The sequence below is a fragment of the Perca fluviatilis genome, chromosome 7, assembly GCF_010015445.1.
Source record: "Perca fluviatilis chromosome 7, GENO_Pfluv_1.0, whole genome shotgun sequence".
Classification (NCBI taxonomy): domain Eukaryota; kingdom Metazoa; phylum Chordata; class Actinopteri; order Perciformes; family Percidae; genus Perca; species Perca fluviatilis.
Genome location: NC_053118.1, coordinates 10,404,212 through 10,426,988, shown reverse-complemented (window position 1 = coordinate 10,426,988; position 22,777 = coordinate 10,404,212). Strand labels below are relative to the sequence as shown.

The 22,777-nt window shown below is 40.9% G+C and overlaps 1 protein-coding gene across 4 annotated transcripts in view; it reads left to right on the top strand.

The window, feature by feature from the left end:
* The first annotated feature begins 222 nt into the window (after positions 1–222).
* cep162 (centrosomal protein 162) overlaps positions 223–22,777 on the top strand; it is a 45,216-nt gene continuing 22,661 nt past the window's right edge. Inside the window, exons 1-15 of one of the 4 annotated variants that reach the window (XM_039806359.1) lie at positions 223–331; positions 2,996–3,097; positions 3,694–3,811; positions 5,676–5,732; positions 7,913–8,185; positions 11,592–11,732; positions 14,245–14,422; positions 15,307–15,386; positions 15,467–15,537; positions 15,871–15,901; positions 17,728–17,796; positions 19,257–19,463; positions 19,738–19,819; positions 20,778–21,039; positions 22,085–22,316. In XM_039806359.1, coding sequence (XP_039662293.1) covers positions 3,038–3,097; positions 3,694–3,811; positions 5,676–5,732; positions 7,913–8,185; positions 11,592–11,732; positions 14,245–14,422; positions 15,307–15,386; positions 15,467–15,537; positions 15,871–15,901; positions 17,728–17,796; positions 19,257–19,463; positions 19,738–19,819; positions 20,778–21,039; positions 22,085–22,316 — 1,861 coding nt within the window. In that variant the 5' untranslated portion in view covers positions 223–331; positions 2,996–3,037. Of the gene's footprint in view, positions 332–2,995; positions 3,098–3,693; positions 3,812–5,672; positions 5,733–7,912; positions 8,186–11,591; positions 11,733–14,244; positions 14,423–15,306; positions 15,387–15,466; positions 15,538–15,870; positions 15,902–17,727; positions 17,797–19,256; positions 19,464–19,737; positions 19,820–20,777; positions 21,040–22,084; positions 22,317–22,777 lie in introns of all 4 variants that reach the window. The other 3 variants (XM_039806358.1, XM_039806360.1, XM_039806361.1) reach the window with 3 other exon arrangements.

The window sequence follows — 22,777 nt, the reverse complement described above, 5'->3', positions numbered from 1 at the left end:
TGGCAGTGCATGGATGTACAGTGTCCACATACTTTTGGCCATTAAGCGTTCCATGCACAAACCTCTCTCCATGTTCTACATCTATGCCTCTCTTTCTCTCTCTCTCTCTCTCTCTCTCTCTCTCTCTCTCTCTCTCTCTCTCTTTCTCTCAATGTACCCGTCAGTCCATTGGTTGTCATTTCTAGTGACGCATTTCTTTCTAGCCAATCAGGTTGGATTTGTCACCCGGGTGGTGATGCGGGAACTGCCAGACACTCAAATCAACAAACGGAGGAGGAGGATGTTTCAACAAGTGTTCAGTTGAGAGAGCTACCAAAGTCGAGTCTTTCATGTGAGTTCTGTCGATGCAAGAATGATACATGTACGCTAATGAAAGCTTAGTGCGTGTTCCGCATGCAGTGGGAAAAGTTAGCTTACTTTTCCAGCCAGCTAACGTTACTAGCTAGCTATTAAGGAGATAAACTACTTAGCTACTGTTAGCTGGGTCAAATTTCCTGAGAAAACTCCGGAAGTAAGGCAATACGTTCTTCAAAATAAAAATGGGGCGCTCACGGTACTACTATAGCCGGCAAAAACAAAAACACCAAAAAAGACTTTTGTGCTGAGTTACCCCATGTGACATGGTCACCTTAATGTGTGGGGTGGGGGTAACGCACCGATTGCGTTAACGCATTGAGTTTATGTCGATGCAACTATTGGACGAGCTTGGTTACGATTTTATTTTGACAGTTGTGACCGGAAATTATACTGTTTCATTATATCTCGATGATGGCTACTTTACAACGTTTTTCTCTCTTAAATGTAATTTGAAAATTCCAATCCCTATATGTAGATCTGCGCATTGTCTTTCGCTATTAATCGTTAGATTATTATAAAAGATTCGGCATAATCTGTTTTAGCAAGCGTCATTTTATTTCCGCACAATGTCACCTTTTTATGGTTTTACGTTACAGTAATCGCTAGCGGCAGAGCATTTTGATTCCAGAGCACAGTGGGATGAGATTACTGGAAAACAACTATAGACCTGTAATCAAAGTGCTCCTTGGAGTATTGCCTGTTTGTTGAATAAGCCAAGGAAATGATAACCTGACATATTTCATAACATTGCTTAGCCTGCTCTTTACAACTCAAAAATTCCGTTCACAAGACGAGATGGTGTCTCTTATCCAATTAAAGCCAATTACGTCACTGGTAAACGTCTGTTTTTTAGAACGTGTTTTTAAAAGATTTGTAAATGTCTTTATTCCTTAAATACACATCTGAATCAATTGCAATGAACAGGGACACTGTCACATGCAATTCATTCTGATTGATCTGTTTTCCACAACACAAAACCGAAGGGTTGTTTGTTTTCCGTCGACTGGCTTAGAACTGGCAGATATGAACTACATCAAGTCTAAATATCCATAGTCCCACCATACTGGTATTGTGTTGGCAATATTTTGGGGATTGATTTTGGTGTCCTTATACACTAGTAGTGCAGTGCCCATTCAAAGCATGCCCTGCTTGAACGGGTTGATTGCTTTGCCTGTGGTATTGGGCCCTAAACAGCTGGACATTATTACGTTTAGATATGAAAAATACTGACTTGTGTTAATATTCTAACTACCCCGGAATAACTTAGAATGAATAAGCTCTAAAAAAATGTTCATGGTTAATATTTTCTGTTTTTAAACTGTGTGTGATAATATGTTTTCATATTTACATGAACATCTATTTATTTAATCTCTAACGTACTATATTTCATAGGGTTGGGGCGACATGCTTTTGTCCCGATTCGATTCTTTCACGATACATGGGTGCCGATTCGATTTGTATTGTAATTTTCAATTATTACGATTCGATAGTATTGAGTATTGCGGCTTTCTATTCCTTCTTTCACAGAAACAGAAGTTGAATAATACACTTCTAGAGACAATATATCATGAGACATTTCTAAAAAAACAAATTGTTTTCTAAAAAGAATGCACGTTACATTATTTCATTTGTAAAGAAGAACATAACATGGATTTTCTGCTTTTGGCCTGTTTTGCTGGAAACGGATATGATGTAGTTGCTGTCAGCGGTACCGTATAAACTGAAAATAGTTAGTAGTCTGGCTATCACCAGACCGAGCTCAATCTTTTAAGATTGCACATTAGTCTGGGGAGTCTGCTCTGTATTTTCTACTGCACAAGATCAACGGGCATAGTTCAAATGACTCCGTACACAATTGGATAGTCCGTCAACCAATCAGACCAACAATCCGGTTGATGTAGCAGTGACGGCGGCATCGACGGGTTGCTGCGCTTCGGTGGGGCCATGTAGCCTGGTTGACACCAGACCCTTCTCAGCTGTAACTGAGAGTGGGTCTGGGAAAGGTTCATTGACAGTTCATTTCCAAAGGGGCGTCACCAACGGACGCTGCTCAAATGCCTCTGGGCGCATTGGATATTCCAACCAATCGGACCAATGATCCGGGTGACGCTGCGCTTCGGTAGCTGTCATGTTGAATGTAAACAAAAAGCTGCTCGCCGTTGCTGCGCTATCGTCGTCGCGTAAAGCGCTATCGTCAGCAGTTGTGATTGGTGCCTCGATTTTGGGGACATTGGTAATGGGTTTGAATGGGCTCTTCGCCAGACTGACTTGCAGAGCAAATCTCAAATTTGCCGGAAGTTCGTCAGGGTTTACCCAGGCTAACCGCCATGTTGAATGTAAACAAGAAGCTGCTTGGTCGCTTCTCTGTCGTCATCGTGTTAAACACGCCAATAGCGCGCCAGGTGGATAAGCCAGTTTGTGATTGGTCCCTGCAAAATTGTAACGGAAGCAGGATAGATAAACGTACAGCTTTCCAGCCTGAGCTGCAGGGCGAAATCAAATCGCCGGCGGATCGGGCTAATATCTTTTTTTTTCCACCCTTAAATGTCACCTAATGCATTTAGGCATCTAATGTTTTACAATATGCTAGACTTATGATGTGTAATTTCTTTCCCCAAAATGTTTGTCTTTGTGTCAGTTGTCTGGGTCTCCATTGGCTGATGGAGTGGATGGTATCGCGATGTCTCACAGACTGACCAAGGAGGAGTTGGATGAACAGTTTGAGCAGTTCTTGAAGGAGGTAATGTAAAGTTACGTACAGGCTACTCCGGTACGGTTCACAGATTATCATGTTATTTGGGTCGCATGAATCGCACAGTATGGAAAGAGTTATCTATCTGTAAACATGCTTCATAAGCTCTTTGCAGACATGGATTAGGCCAACATTGGTAAGATATGCTTTTTGTCCCATTTCGATTATTTCACGATTCAGTTTGTATTGCGATTCGATAGTATTGAGTATTGCGATTTCCTTCTCCTTTTTTAACAAAAACAAAAGTTGAATAATACACTTCTAGAGACAATATATCATGAGACATTTCTAAAAACAGTCAGTCAGTCAGTCGGACATTTATTTCATTTGTAAAGAGGAACAAAACATGGATTTTCTGCATTTTCTGCTTTCGTCTGTTTAGCTGTAAACGGATATGATGTAGTCGCGGTCAGCGGTACCGTATAAATAGAAACAATTTGGGTGAATCATTGGTTTAATAAAAAAATTCAATTTTAAAAATCGTCACAAAAAAAGAAATCACGTTACATACAATTTTCAATGTTTTAATATGCAGTCTTATCCTGAAGGAATCCCTCTGACTTGATCCTTTATTTTCCCGTCAGTCTGTTTCAGACGACTCTGATAACCACCCCGGCTCTAAAAGCAGTCAGAAATCAGCCCAGAAACCCACGGCGTCTTGGTGGCAAGATGGCGAAGACAGCGGTGGAGGAACAGGGGGAGGTAATGATGAGGAGAGGATTCTCCACGATATGACCACCCATCATACTGGACGGGTTAGCCTTTGTTAGCCTGGAGCTTTGGAGCAAAATGAGCTGCTGCAGTTGTGTATAGGCTCTCCAGTCCAGGGAGGAATTAAGAGAGGATTTGGGTATATGCTGTAGGTTTTTGCAACTGCTGGCACTTGGTCACTTGACACGAGCGAGACGATCTGCTGAAGTTCAAACCAAGCATCAGAATGGGGAAGAAAAAGGGGATTTAACCTTCTGAGGAGAGAAGAGGCACCGGCAAGTCCAAGCCACGTTTGACAACCCTCCTACTCAAAAACTGATATTACAAAATTTTATTTAAGACATTTTATTTACTATTTTATTCATATGTTACGCTACTTTTGTGAACCCATGACTTGTTGTAAAATCATTTCAAGCACCAAAACAACTGAGTGTAGGTATGTTTTCACAAGAGATTTGAGAAATATTTCCACTTTAGTAGGGCTGGGCAGTATATGGATACTATATATTGATATCGTGATATGAGACTAGATATCGTCTTAGATTTTGGATGTCGTAATATCGTGATATGACATAAGTGTTGTCTTTTACTGGTTTTAAAGGCTGCATTACAGTAGAGTGATGTACTTTTCTGAACTTACCAGACTGTTCTAGCTATTCCATTATTTGCCTTTTCCCCACTTAGACATTATGTCCACACTGATGATACTGATGATTATTTATCTAAAATCTAAGTGTGAAGATATTTTGTTAAAGCACCAATTGTCAACCCTAGAATATCGCCGCAATATCAATATCGAGGTATTTGGTCAAGAATATCGTGATATCTGATGTTCTCCATATCGCCCAGCCCTATACTTTACGGCCAAATGATCTCTTTATACATTGCTCTGGAACAATTTTGGGCATCACTAAACAAAAAGCTGAGTTTGTTGGGAACATTTTGATATGAAACACGTAGGTATCAGTTCTATGCAAATAGCTTAAAAAGGTAAATTTAAGAAGATATGTAAAAATGCCCATAGACCTCAGAGGGTTAAGTGATTTTGAGCGTGGTGTGGTTGTTGGTGCCAGACGGTTCGGTTTGAGCATTTGAGATACTGCTGATCTACTGGGATGTTCACGCGCAACCAGGGCTGCGTGGAAAACATGCAATATGCAATAACGTTGCGGAATATTATGATGAGGATATTACCTGTGATAAATAAAGTAAAGTGTACTCAGTTCTGCATTTCTGCTGCTTTCAGTATTTCTGAACAAGAAATTGCTTGTTGAATCTAAAACAAATGAAAATAAGTAATTTCCAACATTCTTTTATTAAACAAATTGAATATAAAAGGCAGCACTAAAAAAAGTGACATTTTAATATGTCGCAGCATACTGTATGTCGCAGCCTTTCACCATATGTTTATTGCGGCGGTTAATATTGCGTTAACGATAAAAAAAACACCGATATATTGTACAGCCCTACGCACAACCATCTCTAGGGTTTACAGAGAATGGGTCGTAAAAAGAGAAACCATTTATTGAGCGGCAGTTCTCTGGGTGAAAAGGCCTTGCTGATGGCCGAAATTGGAGGACAATGCCCAGACTGGTCTGAGCCGACAGTCACTAAAAAAAAAAACACAACTGCATTTAGATTCAAAATAAGTCTTAGGGAAGTCTTGCCCTTTGTGCGATATTGTATATAGTCCATATGTATTTACATCCAGTCAACAAATCTCTCTCGCTGCAACTCACTGCAAAAATTTGCAATTCTGCAGGAAATTGGGTGTACATTTCACAGCTTTGTATTTGTCCTTCAAACATTCTCCTGTAAGGCTGTCCCTCTCTGTTTTTTCCTCTTTCCCTAGCAGGGACGACCAAAAGCAGATTTATCAAATCTAAAAAGTCTCAGCCTGAGAACAACAATGGTGAGAGCAAGTTGAGAAAAGTTCCCACTACGTAGATCTTAGAGTTCTTTTAGACTATGTCCACATTAGGCTAGTTGTGAAAACGTCATGGATCCCCTGTAGCCAGGTTGTTTCTGTAACCCCTGTTTTCCACTGGGGGCGTCTGCGCTGTGTCCCAGAAGCGTGCGTGAAGCGGCTCTCTGCTCCGCTAAAGATACACGGCAGTCTATTTTCACGCAAGCGGCGGCGCGTTTGAGCAGCCTGGCGTATGTGTCTCCTCTACAACACCACGGACAACAAGAGATTCATCTTGGTGGTTGAAAATAGATGTCACAGATCCTTTTTATCAGGACAACACCAGAAAAGAGAAGGCATGGAGTATAACTGTAATAGTGCCTGGAGTGGAAGGCAGATACTTGCTTAATAAACAAACAATTGTTCGTTCAAGTACTTGTAGGGAAAATAAAATCTGCTAGTCGGGCTGGCAAGACACTCCGCTTCTGAGACGCTCCCAGTGTGGTATGTTGCTTTGCGCAAACGCTGTGTGTGTGTGTGTGTGTGTGTGTGTGTGTGTGTGTGTGTGTGTGTGTGTGTGTGTGTGTGTGTGTGTGTGTGTGTGTGTGTGTGTGTGTGTGTGTGTGTGTGTGTGTGTGTGTGTGTGTATACACACACACACACACACACACACACACTACCAGTCAAAAGTTTGGGGTCACTTAGAAATTTCCACTCCATTGTATAGAGAATACCAGCTGAGATCAGTTGCATTGTTTTTTTAACCAGGGCAGCAGTTTTCAGATTACATTATGTGCTTACATAATTGCAAAAGGGTTCTCGACTGTTGTGGCTGATCTTTAATGCAACATCTACATTGCCCATTATCAGCAACCATTCATCCAGTGTTCCAAAGGCACATTCTGTTTACTAATCTGATATCATTTTAAAAGGCTAACTGGGATAACATTGGAGAACCCTTTTGCAATTATGTAAGCACATAATGTAATCTGAAAACTGCTGCCCTGGTTTAAAAAAAAAACAATGCAACTGATCTCAGCTGGTATTCTGTCTGGAATGGAGTGGAATGGAAATGTGTATGTATGTATGTATGTATATGTGTGTGTGTGTATGTATGTATGTATGTATGTATGTATGTATGTATATGTATATATTTATTTATTTATTTATTTATTTATTTATTTATGATGTGTAACCGGTTCCTTTTATTCAGTGTCTATGATATCTGCATCAGATTGTTTTTACACGGGCAACAAGTGAGCTGGCAACAGTAACCTCTTGCTGTTTGGCTAGACTCTCTGTGACACTGCTAAATAATGACTCTTTTTATAGGTCGACACGCCAACACTCCAAGCGAAGCTAAATTGATTGAAGAAAATTATAAATAGAGATGTTCCCTTACCATGTTTTGCTTCCCGATACCTGAGCTTGCGTATCGGCCGATACCGAGTACCGATCCAATACTAATATGTATACTAATTGACCAACTGCCACTTTGGTCATTTGAAAGCCATGATGTCTCTTTCTCATGGGTGGGCCAAATTCTCTGGGCAGGCAAAGCAGAGAAAGGGGAGGTAACCATGCCCCTTATGACCTCATAAGGAGGATTCCAGATCGGCCCATCTGAGCTTTCATTTTCTCAAAGGCAGAGCAGGATACCCAGGACTCTGTTTACACCTATCACCATTTCTAGCCACTAGGGGACCATAGGCAGGCTGGGGGAACTCATATTAATGTTAAGAAACCTCATAAAGTGAAATATTCATGCCATGGGACCTTTACCTATACAGCTGTATACTACTATCCCTATATGGAAGTGATATGATTTCTATCTTTCTTGTACTGCCTGGCTCGGGTTAAACTCTTTGTATTGTACAATATTATTCAGTTTGACAGTCATACATAACTACTTTGAAGTATAGTTTCCTCAGGGCTAAATTACGTGGTATTGGATCAGTGCAAAAACTCCAGTAATTTCCGGTACCAGCATTTTAGGCGGTTTATCCAGTATCGGAAAACATCTGTAATGAACAACAATTGTTATGAATGATGGCCAGTGTGTGAAGATGAATGAAAACCAAAGCCTTTTGTAGTTTAGATGTCACATTCAAATAGCTATTTTCAGATTTACTGTAATTCCATAGTGCACCAATTATTTACCAAATTTTTCTTCTCACCGTCTGAAGTTGTCAGTGCGGAGCCCCTTTATAAGCCGGTCCCCAAACCGCGCTGCAAAGCTCCTGATAAACCGGTTCAATTGGACACGACCCACAAAGACGCCGTTTTGGAGGTTTCCCAAACCGCGGAAAGACACAGAACTCCGTCTTATGACAGTCTGAGCAGTCCCGCTCAGGAAATCCTCCAGTGTGTGTCCGGAGAGCGGAGCCCTGATGAGACCTACTCTGATGATACTCTACCTGCCAGCACTGAGAGTCATTCCCAGGGGGACAGTGAAGATGGTAACTTCAACTCCAAACCCTCAAACCCTGTTGGTAGTATTGCATTAGTCCCTCAGCAGTAGAGTGATAGACATCACTAGCAGCACTCGTTCCCTCACGTTTGTTTGTTGTCTTGATTTTGTATGTTGTGCTATTGTTGTATCGTTGTTTTAAGTTCTAGTTTTTTTCTGCCTGCCACATAGACCAGAAGACTAATTCAGGGTTTCCGCAAGGTCTTTAGTAGCCCGACAAGCCAGACCCACATCAAGATGTTGGTTCTGCGAACTCACCATTGGCAGGGCTCAATCCGAGGGGCAGGATAAACGGTGGTCTTTCAATAGGATAGCACTACAACCAACCAGAGCAACGCTAGTTGATAGATTAAACTTTTGCCGTATGCGGTCGGCAAAACTCCGAACACATCTTCCTTTTTTAAGAATGACTTCAGTGTTTAACTCCAAGTCTTCCAGAGTCGCGGCCAAAGCCGATTCGAAAGACCGCTGTTCGCCGGCAGCAGCAGCAGCAGCAGCAGCCATCTTCTTTGTTTTCAAGTAGCAGGAAATTCCAATTCACGCGGAACCGTCGCAACTCTGCCGTCATTATGTTAAGCCCGCCCACTGACTCTTTACACAATGTGATTGGCCTGACCAGAGTTTGGTTTTTCCAGCTCGCAAGCCAACGGAGAATTACTAGATGGCCCTGGCTGTAAATTACATTTGCTGCCGCTAGGCTGCCTCTAGATTTCTAGGCTAGGTCTTTAAAAAGTCTCAAAAAGTCTAAAATTTGTGTCTTAAATAATTTGAAACGGGTCTTAATTTTCCTACGTCCATGTAACGCTGCCTCTAATGCTCTTTGAAATGTTATTTTTTCCTTGGTGTGAAATTGTGTGGTGTTGTAGTTCTTCCTTTCACTCGTCCAAATATAATTTGCTGTATGTGTACAGTTTATTATTAATCTGTGTCGCTTTTATTCAATTTGAATACATTTATTTACTTTGCAAGTACGTTTGTGACTCTGCATTTCATTGTACAATTTCATTCATAAAGGTCTTAAAAAGTCTTGAATTTGACTTGGTAAAACCTGCAGAAAGCCTGCTAATAGACCTTATCATGGCAGACATGTTGACATGTCACAGTAGGAAAAGCACAAGTGTATTCAAAACCATTGATGATGGCTGCATTCCACTTAGGAGAGGCCCTGGTATTGTGCATGCTGACTCACTGAAATAGCTTACTGGGACACTTGATGGAACTGAGCCATCGTTAAGGTTATCAATTTCAGCTGTGCTTTTCCTACTATGACAAGTCAAAATGTCTGCTGTGAAATAGGTCCTGTATGTTTGCTTACAGTTGTATTAGATATATCTATTACATAGGGGATACTTGGGTCTGTCATTGTTATCCACTGGCTGATGGAGGGTTTTCCTTAATCACGCTTGCATGAAAACATTCAGATAAACTGGTAATTCCATTTAATTTCCTTTTTAAACTACATTTGTCCGATGTTCCTTCGGAAATCGGTTATTAATGGGATGGCAGCTATGTAACCCAAAACTTGAACAGGTAGCATTGTATATTTGTGGGTGAGACATTTTTCAGCAAAGCACTATAACCTGACACTTAAAGCAAAGCTTTCATTTTAAATATGTTAGCCTGTGTAAACAGGTGTACAAGTTCACTTATTCAAAAACACAGTAGAAGACTGCATGTATAGCAAACAGACAGTGGGTGGCAGTATTGGGTCAAGAATAGCAGTTCACTGTGTGTTCTGTAAGAGTTTAATTTCTTATTCATCCTAACATAAATATAGACACATACAGAAATTGTGACATTATAACCATTTAGCCTTTTCTTTTATGAATGAATAGTCTCAAGCTAGAAAGGTGGAGACAAAAATCAAGTAAGTTATGCTTTTACTGACAGATGTGAAGAAGTTAATACAGAAAGGAGAGGAAAGATCCATTCTGGCCCTAACCCTGAGACATGTCCTAATTATTCACACACTGTGTTGGGTTATTCGACCTTTGTCAGGAATCAAGGCTTGAATCAAACCGACTCATCCAGCTTCTGTCAATCAATAATCACAGTTAGTACCCACCAGTGTTTGGTGCCGGTCATGTGTCCTGTAAGGATTAATTTTACCGCTCAAATATTTTGTAGCTGGTGCCTACCATCTATGGGAGCAGACTCGTCCTCGCTGGCAATTTCCTGGCTTAATTTACGTTAGACCGGCTGCTGCTTGGTTTCATATAGTAATACACAATATTTCCCTGCGAAAATTATAATTGTCTCCGGTCATATTTCCCTCTGCACAATTTGAATTGTGTCAAACATAGGCTACAATGATTTCCATATCTTTCATGGTTCATTCAACAAATGACCGTAGACTGTAGCGTATCTGATAAAGGAAAGAAACTATATGTCACACTCTGATTTGATGCAGTAGTCTATCGTAAGTATACATACTACAAAACGGTGACAAGCAAATGAGAACGTCCAAAGCAATTTCCTGGCTTAATTTACATTAGACCGGCCGCCGCGGGGTTTCATGAAGTAATTAATTTCTCTGTTTCCCTGTCCACTGTAGCCTGTGTTTAACACAATTCAAATTGTGCAGAGGGAAATATTTCCACCGGTCATTATGACCGAAGAGAATAAAAAATAAAAAAATAAAGAAAATCCTGTCAATGACAAAAACTCAGGTACCCAACTGTAGCTGGTATTTATTGAAACAGTGATTCCCAAACCTTTTCACGTCAAGGTACCCTACACAGACACAAATTAGACGGCGGGGCCCCATCTGATAGGATTTGGGCTTTTAGATGTTTAATTACAGAAAGTGTATGAAACCCATGAGTAAATAGTCAGACATTCTGTCATTGTGTTACTTATGGATGGAATTATAGTGAACATAAATGATTCCTTTTTTAGCTGAGGACCCCCCTGGAACAACCTCAAGGACCACTGGGGGTTCGGGATCACAGTTTGAAAACCATTGCATTGATAGACCAGTTACTTATTCTATATACATAGAAACCCAAACAGTGTATAAAATCCCTCTGAAGATAAGGACTCTTTGTCTATGCAATTCTTTGCATAGACAAACATGAGCACACCTGTAAAATGTAACATTAACCAATACAGCCTCTATGAAATCTATGCTGCCTTTTTGGGATAATGATGATGTGAATATTTAGTTGTAATTGTGTCAGGTGTTGAATCCACTGCACGGTAGTCTTTGTCATGTATTTGTCCTCACGTAACGAGTGTAGTACTAGTAGTGTGAATATGAAAAATGTAAGCTTAATAAATAGATGATCTATTTACAGTTATTATTCATAATCTCAGATTGTGCAACTGATGTGGCGTGACCTGCATTCATTAAAACGAGGTCCCCTTGTGCTTTTCTCTGCCATTTATTCCTCCAGGACTGCTGGGATCTGGGAAGACTTTCAGGAAGTCTTTGAGGAAGTCTATTCGAGAGGAGGATGAAGATCTAGGGGTTGCTGGTTTGAAGGAAGACGGGCTGGAAGCAGCTGTTCTCAGCAGAGACAGTATTGAGCTACAGGGTGAGTCTAGGACAAAAGAGAATGATCAGGATAAGACTTATGGGGACAGAATACTTTTATTAAAAGCATACAGTTGCTAGTAATTTGTTGGAATATATTTATTCTCACAGTGCCAGACCTTTCTCCACAGCGTTGCGGAGGAGGGTCTGACTAGTCCACACAGCATTCTGGGATGGCAGAAAAACGTGCTCTGGTTTATTGGCATTTCCTTTAAACCAGTCACAGTCGTCATGGGCGGCACAGTGGGCCTCTGCAAAGTAGCCTCAGCAAGGAACTAGAATATCTGTCCAGTTTGAGTTTTCTGTTGCGCGACTAAAACTACCTTTCCTTTCCGAGGCTATTTTGCAGAGGCACCGTGGCTCCGCTCGGCACTTAGCACCGCCAAAGAAGATTGTGATTGGTTTAAAGCTATAGTGCGTAGTTTCTGTCGCTCACATGAGGAATTTTAAGTAGTGACAACAACACTGTCGGCAAATCAACACCACGTCCCCTTTGTGTACTTTTGATAGCTGCAAAAAGATAAATAAAAGATGGAAGTTATTGTTGCAGTCAGGCAGTATAAACTACATTTAGTTACCTCCAAGAAGGACACACACAAAAGTCCGCCATTGACGTGGTTTTTGGTGCTGCCTGTTTATCTCTTTGTTTTTGTAAGCAGAATAATGGGGGAAATTACAGGACCAACTTTTATGGAACTTTGTGGAGGAGTGTAGCATGAGCAAAGGAAGCATTTTGAGTTGTTTTACTAGCTTGTCAGAGAGACACAGCAGTTACCTGGGTCGCTAACGTTAGCTAAAGTGCTAACACTCTATTCATAATAAGTAACACGGAAAAATATCCCCGTTCCAACACAATAGCACATTATTTAGCTAGCTCGAGTAAGTCAAATAGAAATAAAAACCTTTACTAACCTATTCAAGAGCACTAAGGCGACATCTGTGTCTGACCTCAGTCCCTTTTTTCAAATTCTTTTTTTCACGTTTTAATGAAAAACAAACTTCTTTTAAATAAAAAGGACTAAAATAAAGGTGCATCTTCAAGATGATATGTATCGCTATTTTCACTTAGCATTAATGATATTGGATTTTTGATGATTGAATTGATTTATTAATTCAGATGTATTTATTGTTACCCCACTATGTGTTTCCCATGAGGGTTTGTTCATGTAGGGCCTCTTGTGTTTATGGGCAAGAGCTACATGTCTTGTATTTTGCTACACAGAAATAGTTACAGCTTGGCTGCAACTTGCCTATGTGAAGACTTCCATTATGCTTCATGTCAACTATTTTGTGCCTCGTGTTCAACACGACATGGGACAGGGAAGCTGTTTAAACTTGTTTCCATGATTTCCAAGAAAAAACTAAAAGGAAAATGGAAATAAGAATCACTTGGAATGGTTCTTTACCTGTCCAGTTGCTTTGGAACATGGGAAGGGCTGAACTTTTGATGGTTTTTGAATCGGAAATCGCGATTTGAAAGAATGCGATTAGCTAATCGTGAAGACCGCGATTAATCAAATGTGCAGTATTTAGTTAAAGCTATAGTGCATAGTTTCTCTCTCCCCCATGAGGAATTCTAAGTAATGACAACAACACTGTTGGTGCGTCCACATGATACAAGCCTTCTGTGATCGCGCACCACCCCCACCCCTCCTCCACGCAGTTGCTAGTAGCCAAGGATGAATTATCTTAACTTGAGTTTTTGCGTGCGAAAGTCACCGGACGACACAATCTTCTGAACATAGTCATACTGAGAAATCCAGAGAGAGTTATGTGGTGCTGATAGTCTTAATTAGCTTTGTAGCAACTCATTTGGCAATGGCTTGAATGTAAGGGCCGTTCAATAATATCAATATTATTTTTTATTAGTTTATTCAACATGATGGTAGAAGGTGCAATATGTAGATGCTGCTGTTGAACTTAGACATATCCGACATTTCAGTTTACAGCAAAGTACTGATGTTTTTTTTTTTATTGGAATTGTTTTTTATTATAATTTTCGCTTTTGTGATAAATGTTCTGTGTTTGACTGTACAATGTTCTATGCTTGACATGTTTTATCTGTTGCACAGTGAATACTGAACTATAGCTATACTTTAGAAAATAAAAACCAATCGCACATCGAATAGTAATCGCAATATCTGGCAGAAAAATCGCAATTAGGTTTTTTTCCCCAAATCGGTCAGCCCTAAGCATGGGTATACACATTTTTGATTGCATGTTGTGGGAAGTTATAAAAACGTTCAGATGTGTTACACCAATAGTAAAGCAGCTTTTCAGTGTTATCAGGTATTCCAAATAGCAAGTCATTTTAAGAATACAGCCGCCTTTCAGTCCTATCTGGTGTTCCACATCCAGTCGGAACAAGCGATAAACCGAATACGGGACGTTGCACCTTAGAATTTCACCTTACAAAACTCCTTTATCTTCACACACTCTTTCTTGTTTTCCAGTTTGTAAGTATCACAGTTGTGCTTTCCGTGTGTGCTCTCTTTATGTATGTTTGTGTGCAGACTCAGCGAGGGTACTGGCTGCAAACGCGACCATTATAGGCTTGGACACGATAGAGGAAGAAGAGGAGAAAGCCAGGTTCTTTGCCCAGCTAGAGGCGGGGGCTTTATCAACTATAGATTACTCCAAGCTGAACAGAGACCTGGACTCAACTAGTTCTACCATGGGTACTAACCTCAGGTAAACACACATGCTGTAGTATTACACACTTAAGTACAAATGTTGTACTTGAGATTGTTCGTTGCATGCCACTTTCTACTCTACTACCGCTACATTTCAGAGAGAAATATTGTACTTTTTACTCCACTACATTGATCTGACAGCTTTAGTTACTTTACACATTAAGATTTCTGCACACAAAACACATGTAGTTTATCAAATCTGATGTTTTATTCTAAATGAAACTAGCCAACAATATAACAGCCTACAAGTCCAGCTGAGGTTATTAGACCATTAAACCCACAACTGTTTGGATCCGCGAGTGTAAAAATAGGACAGTCTTCTATTTATATTTTTTACGTGAGGTGTGTGGGTCCCTGTTACACCGAAATGGATCGTAACCTGTCTATATTTCTTTTAAATTAAACTACCGATATACAGGAAACAACTTAATGACTGTGAATGAGCGTGTTGGCAGTTTCATTTTGAGAGTTTGTTTTTTATTCCTTGTTTCCCTCACCTGCGTACTCCGTTTTCACAGCGCTGTGCCGGCTCCAAAAAACTGAAGAAACAACAACAATCCCAAAGCAAAAGCTCTCCGTCTCGACTGCGACTCCCACAATCCTACGCCGTGTGTGCGCAGCAGGTGTAGCCGGTTAAAAGATCCATACAGTCCGCATACGTTACGTGTTCAGTGAAGCCAAAGTCGTGCAGCGTTGCCCCTATTTTCAACTGTTACTAACTGTTGCTAAATAGTTGTGTGATGTGTAAATCAATGTTTTTTTTTATTATTTATTTAAAAAAATTATGTGCACTGAAGCACAATTGTGCTAGTGGTGGTCTTTGGACACCCTCATAAATAGTTGTGTAATGTGTAGATCAAACATCAAATATTCTCTCTCCAGGAAAGCTGAGGAAGCCGCGGAGCAGAGTGATGATGATCAAAGGGAGGCCAGAGTCACAGAGGCCGTGGCAGAGTCTCCAGGTAGAGTGATGGACATTTCTTTCTCTGTTTTCTTTATCTCTCTTGTTTCTGTGTCTCAATCAGGTCTTTTTCTCTCTCAGCCTTTACAGGTTCCCCACATTACAGTGAGGATTTTGAGGAAGAGGAGAATGAAAAAGAGCCGCTGAAAGAGGTTTGTACTGTAGTTGGAATCTACAGTGATTATGCTCAGAAAGTGTTCTTTGATAAGTTAGGACCTTGATGCATCTGCTAATCTGCAACTGCACAGATATACCAGGTTTAAACAGAATTAATAGACATGCAAAAATAAACCTGCTGTGTCGCATTCAAATGTTGGTTTAGAATTGAAATGTCAATGTTACAATTAAAGCTTCGAAATAGTCGGTACAGCCCTACTGGATGGTTTTGTGATGACATTATCTGTAAGATTTATCTTTGTTCATACTGAAATATCACAAACTTCAGTTTCAGTAATCCATGCTATTATCTGCTATTATCTTTTCAGAAGTCTAAAATGTCTCCAATTCTTGCCAAAGGTAAGAGAAAAAAGACATGATATTTCACTGAAGTCATGGGTGGGTGTTTGGAGGAATACAATCTTTCAGTCAAAGAGAATGTGGCATGGAGTTTGACAGTCTCAGAAGCTTGAGATGGTCAAAATACTTTGAACGCGTTAACATATGCTCCACGTTGAACGCATAACATATGTGGATCGTTCTTGGAGCGGATTCTGCAACACTACGTTGCCACTATAAGAAATGAAACTGGCTACACCGGCCGTGACAGCAGTGCGTACAGGTAAGTGGTGCTATGCGCCACAGAGATCGGCTCTACAAGTGTGAAAATAGGCCTGTCTTCTATTCATATTTTTTACGCAAGGTGTGTGTGGCCCTTTTACACAGAACTGGGACGTATAGTGTCTATATTTCCTTAATTAAACTACAGATATACAGAGAATGACTGCTTGTTTTGGGTTTTCTATTATTCATTTATTTAACTAACCCATATTACACAAACTCTAAAGTTTAACATCACTGTGCTGGGCCCAAAACTGAAGAAACAGCCCCCACAATCCCTAAACAAATCCTCACTGACTTGTTTTGTCTGTGACTCACACGACCCCACGCCCTGTGTGCCCTGCAGGTGTAGCCATTACAAAAGAAACGGTCCGAGGCACATTCTTAGATAGAGTTAGACCGGCCACACATTGCCTGAATGGCGTGAGCGTGGCATTTCTGTTGCGTGTCAGCTGCGTGGCGGCTGCGTGGATTTTTCTATGTCTTTACACACCAGAAACGTGTCTGACGCTGCTGCTGCTAGCCTTGTCTGGACACATGTATGTTTCCCATTGATTTACTGCACTCCAGCAGTAGTATCCTTCATGTTAAACATAAATATATACTGATTTGATTACAGCAAAGACAACGTCGGCAGTATTGACGGCAAAATAGGCTACAGAATATTTCGTTCTGTATTGACAGGTGCAATATTTGAAAATCGATAATTATTATTATTTATTTTTTTAATTACATTTATATCTGCATTTATGTCAAAACCTAGAGACTTGTCATTTATTAATATGTATTTGTGTGAAAATGACATATTAATATCTTTTCCTATTCTATTTTGTCTGGAACCTTCCAACACGCGTTTTCGGCGCGGCTGAGACGTGCGAGTCACACAGGCAGTGTGCAAGCTCTAACCTGTTAACATGGGAGCCGAAATAAAGAACGGACACACCACGCAGCTGACATGCTCACGTGACGCAGCCAGTGTGTGGCCGGCCTTAGAATGAATCTGTTGATGATCAGCATTGCAAGAGGCCTCCTTTATGCTTGACCAAACACCCTCCTAATTGAAATCAGGGTCTAGATGTGGGCAGTCAAGTCTCCATATTCTGTGTAGCGGTAGGTTATAATAGTGTTGACGCACATTTGTTCTTTGGTCTTTAATGTACGCGTGGGTCTGGTGAATGCTGTGCTTTAAAACAAACAATTTTCACTTAAATAACTGTCAAAAATCTGAAACTTCAAGTTGGATATGTCAATTTGTTTATTTCAAATATCAACAGAACTAATCAAACAAAATAACAGTTCTCATTTTATCGCACCACGATACCACATAACCACGGTCCAAAGAAACTGTGACCTCACTGTGCGCAACACCGCTGTTGCAATTAGGCCGCATTTAAAGAAACTTTTTGCTACCCAAAGCATCACACGCTGCTTGTCAATGAAAGGGCTCCAACACATGTTTTTTTTCCCTGTATAGTAAACAATTTAGAAAGTGGGTGAATGTGCAAAGACACCATATGCTTTGAGAGCTGATAAAGGAAACCTAACTAACTCAACTTTTGTCTCAGTTTCTCTCCATGATTCCCTGGATGACACCGGTGGAGAAGACAGAAGGAAGGACACAGCACTGGACAGAGGTAACGCAACACACACACAGGGTCATATAAGTGAGACAAGAGTGTTATCCAGTAGCATAAAACAAAACAGCCAAAGTACCAGGCAATATAATGCAATCTTGAAGTAAAAAAAAAAGATCATTTTGTTACATGAAAGGTTGTGCTCCATTCAAAACAGTACATATTTCAAATGTACTTAGGTCAAGTTTAAAGTGATGGTTCGGAGTAATTTCACCCTAGGGTCCTTTGCACCATGACCTCGAGCCAAACACCCCCCCAGAAGCTTTTTTCACCTGGGTCGAACATTGGGAGTTAGCATAGAGTAGCGTTATCAGCTGAATAGCTTATTAGCGCAGGGGCTAATGGACCCACGTTTGTATCTCGTAAATGACCCCACTAATAATGCCCGAAATGATACCAAACTTCTACACTAGTACAAATAGGTTATGCACTCATAAAACGATGGATTGGAAAGTTTGTAAGTACACCAGAAGTTTATGAACGCGGCACTGCTCTCTCCAGCTCTCTGTTGCTGCTGCTGCTACCTGCAGTTAGACGAGTGCTTAGGGCCGGTCTACAAATTACTACACAGAAGAGTACCAACAAAATATTTATTAATTTAATAATTAAATAAGGTAATGTCTCCAAACTTACCTCAATTATGACTTGTCTCCTGCTAGTTATACTACAGCACTTACTTAAAAAAAAAAGTTAAATTAAAAAATATTTTTGTTGCATCTCTTTTCGGTTGTTGTAATTTGTAGACCCTAAACTCTCGCTTGCTTTACACATCAACAACAACCGCAGAAAGCAGAAGCCAGCAGGCAAGTGTGAATTTACATAAACTTCTGGTGTACTTACAAACTTCCAATCCATTGTTTTATATGTACATAACCTATTTGTACAGCAACGTTGTCGTATTTCGGACCATTATTAGGGGGTCATTTACTTAGATACACCAAACGTGGATAGCCCCGCCCAACTTATTGTTCAGCTGATAATGCTACTCACTAACTCTCCAATGTTCGAGCCAGTAAAAACTTTTCGAAAAGGGTGTTTGGCTCGAGGTCATTGTGCAAAGGACCCTAGGGTGAAATTACTCCGAACCATCACTTTAATTTAAAGTTTTGTGTCCGTGAGGAACGTTCTTCCAAGTACTCTTGAAAGACGAGCAACCTCTCAAGAGCATAGAGAGCACTGAGGAATACAAAGTAGGAGAAGAGGTTGTCATAGCAGTATGGCAGCGGGTAGCATACTATTGTAACATTTCCCCATTTTTCTTTCTGGTTTAGCTCGCAACTAGTTGTGAACCTAAATTTATATTCAGGCCGGATTTAAATTTGCGAGGGGCCGGATTTGGACCGCAGGCCTTGAGTTTGACACGTCTTCTAGATCAATCCAAGATCAATCCTTCGAGGTCATTTACGTTTCATCTTACGTTGTTTTTGACACCGATAACGCTAAATATGTTTTCCGTGCAGGCCAGTCGTATGTGCAGAGCGGAGGCTCAGACATGGAGGCTCTTCACGAGGCCTACAGACAGATCCATGTTGTGGAAGATTCAGATGAACATAATCCCCATTATTCATCTCTGGAAGGGAGGGGGTTGGTAAACAGACCCGTGTCTCCATCCTCCCCTCCACAACATGCCAGCCGGTCTCTTCAGCCTGCTTCTACCAATGAGTCAGGTCAGACACCAGCATGTTGTAAACATTATTATTATTTTTTTTTTTTATGTATTACTTTTTTAAACAAATTAAAGTTTTGAGTGAATTCCAGGATAAGTTGTATCACTGTTCTGTGACCCAGATAATGTAGTAACACAAGTACACAGTTTATGAAGTAAAACACGCCTCTTTATTATCATACTTACTGTATCCCCCCCCCCCCCGTTTAGGGTCAAGTGCCAACAACTAACAATTGACATAATAATAAAAAGATATAGTCCGTTTGTGTTTTTAGAGCTGCCCACTGCAGAAGAGTTGATGAGGCTCATCCGGCCAGAGAAGGACCAAATGAGGGGCTTCACCCTCCAGCCCGTCAGGTAAGAACGGCAAAATCCTACTTGGAATCATCTAAAATGAAGAAACGCATCACAAAACATCAACAGACTGTTCGTTGTTTGTTAATTATTTTGATTGGTCACCAGTTGGTCTTACTGTCGCATGTACATGTAATGTCTCCGACTAATATGCCTACCTGTGAACAAGAGAAACCGCTTTATGTCTCCTACCGCAAACCTGTGTATTTGTGAGTTACTCAACATGCAATTAACAAGAATATTCACCTACACGCAGTCCAAAATATTTATCGGATGACACCTGATGACACAGATCTGATTAGTGCTTTTTTTTTAGTTCACAGCAGTAAAGGCTGATTTATGCCTCTACGCCGTGGCTACGTACGTAGGTACGTGGAGACATGGACCCTATGCCGTAGCCTGACGTGCAGATCTCAAAAAAATGTAACTACACGTCACAGCGACGCACGTCGCTCGGCTTTGGCCTTGGTAGCGTTGCATCTCCCTCTACTCATTTCCTGGTTCTCCTTCTCCATTAACTACATGAAATCAAGGAGAGGGTTAACTTTTCCTGCTACAGATTTCCCACCGTGGTCAGGAAGAACAGGGGAGACACTTTGTTTCTCCCACTACGCCTCTCTAGAGTCCTCACTCCGAAGATAATCACGGTCACTGTCTCACTCTCTTTACCACACACTCCCCACACACAAACACACACACACACACACACACACACACACACACACACACACACACACACACACACACACACACACACACACACACACACACACACATTGGCCCTGCTATTCTCTTAAAGGGATCAACGCACACACCAACGCACAAGTATAAACTTCAGGCCACTTACGTAGGCTACGGTGTAAGCTCTGTGTAGCCTCCACAGAACCATAAATCAGCCTTAACACTGAATATTTTATAAAAGGTTTTAGTGTGGTTTTCTCTTTTCATTTTGTGTTTACAGTGCTGTAGGACTTGACCAAGAAAAGCCATCCCACTTCTTGGAAAGGACTTTCCCAGATGTGACTTCTCCAGAGTCACGACTGAAGCCACCAGAAAAGGCTGACCCTGTTGAAGGAGTAAAGGGAGCCATGGGATTGTCCAGCTCCCCCGACCCTCCCAACCTGACATGGAGCATCAGACAGGAAGTAGAGAGGCTAATGCAGGACCAGAACAAATCTTCTACGTACACGTCCTCTCAGGCTGGCAAAGCTAAAAAACAACAGGTGGGGAAAAACTTCACATTGTTCTCCATTTCAGCAGTGCTTGGCTTTGTAGTTGTATCAGGCAGAACACCTAGTCTCGCATTGACAGACCTTCCTCCAAAGCGCTGCGGAGGAGGGTCTGTCTAGACCACACAACATTCCAGGATCGTAGAAAAACGTGCTCTGGTTTATTGGCATTTCTTTAAACCAATCACAATCGTCTTGGGTGGTGCTAAGCAACGGACGGAGCCACGCTGCCTCGGCTAAATAGCCTCGGGAAGGAACTTGTTTTGGTGGAACGTGTACGTTCAAAAGTTGTTTTAGTCGTGCAACAGAAAACTCAGATTGGACAGATAGTCTAGCTAGCTGTCTGGATTTACCCTGCAGAGAGATGAGGAGCAGTTAACCATTAGTCCTCCACTAGAATTTAGAATTCCAGCACAAAGAAAGAGGAAGGTGAGGGACATCTGGCGGATCTTCCGGCGGCACCTGAACAATCCCCTAAGTGAATCGTCGTCGATATAGACTACAGAACACCTAACGCGGCAGTAAGAGGTGGGATCAGATCCAATGGAGCAAAAGCTAACCTGTACTCATCTGTTGTTACTGAAACAAAGTGTGCTGTTTTCTCCTTACTTAAGTGTCAGTACACCCTAATCAAACTTTTGAAACGGTATTGTGATCAGGGCTGTAGTCAAGTCCACCATTGTCGAGTCCAAGACAAGTCCAAGACCAGGACTAGTAGAGATCGAGTCAAGACCGAGTCCAAAGAGGTTCAAGTCCAAGTTAAGACCAAGTCCAAAAAATGGGATTGTCAAGCAGACAAACTGACCAACACATATATAATAATAGATTGATACTTCTGTGTATCCATACAGTATTGCCACGGAAAATATCGCAATACTATTCTGTATTGATTTTTTTCCCCCACCCCTAATATATATTAGTTTTTTTTTTTTCAAAATAAAGCTTTCATTCATTTATTCTTTCATTCATTCATTAAGAGCATAATGTTGTTCCATGTTTTTTAACACACTGTTGTGTAACCATGAGCAATTTTCCCCAGGCCTCCCATGGCTCCACTATTTCTCACTCCTATACATCTTCGGTGAGGAAACCCACTGTGGCTCCCGTGCGAGGCAGGAGAGTGGAGGGGAGAACATCAGTGACTTCCAGGTCATCAGGGCTGAGTAGAGCTGCTGCTACAGCCAGAACCCAGGCTTCTGTTTCCCGTCCTCTGCAGCATCCACGAGAAACAGCCAAATTCACAAAGAGCCAAGCAAAAGACGAAAACACAGGTTATTTGTTGCACTCACGTGCAAAATATCAAATAATTAAACTGCTGATCTAAACATTTTAGATAAGGGTGTGTGTCTCTCTGCTGATACTGTTGTAAATTGTACCATGATACAGATGCTACAAAAGGTATATGCATTATTTTTCTTTTCTTTTGAATATACACAAAGTTTTCTATCCTCTTCATGTTATCACTTACCTTTTTTAAACTTAAAAGGGTTTTTTTCTCAACTTGGACCATTATTTTCCATATTTATGTTTTTGTGTGTAAGTGACTGATAGGAACAACAATCTTTGAAATTGTTCCAGTATTAAGCGTGAACGCTGTAACCGGCAGCCACAGACCGGCCTGCAATGTAACCCTATGGGGCAAATGTGCATCGTCAGTTATTTTTTTTTGCCACTGACAGGCTCAGATTAATATTTTAAGTGTCTGACAACATTCTGGAAAGGATTTCTAAGG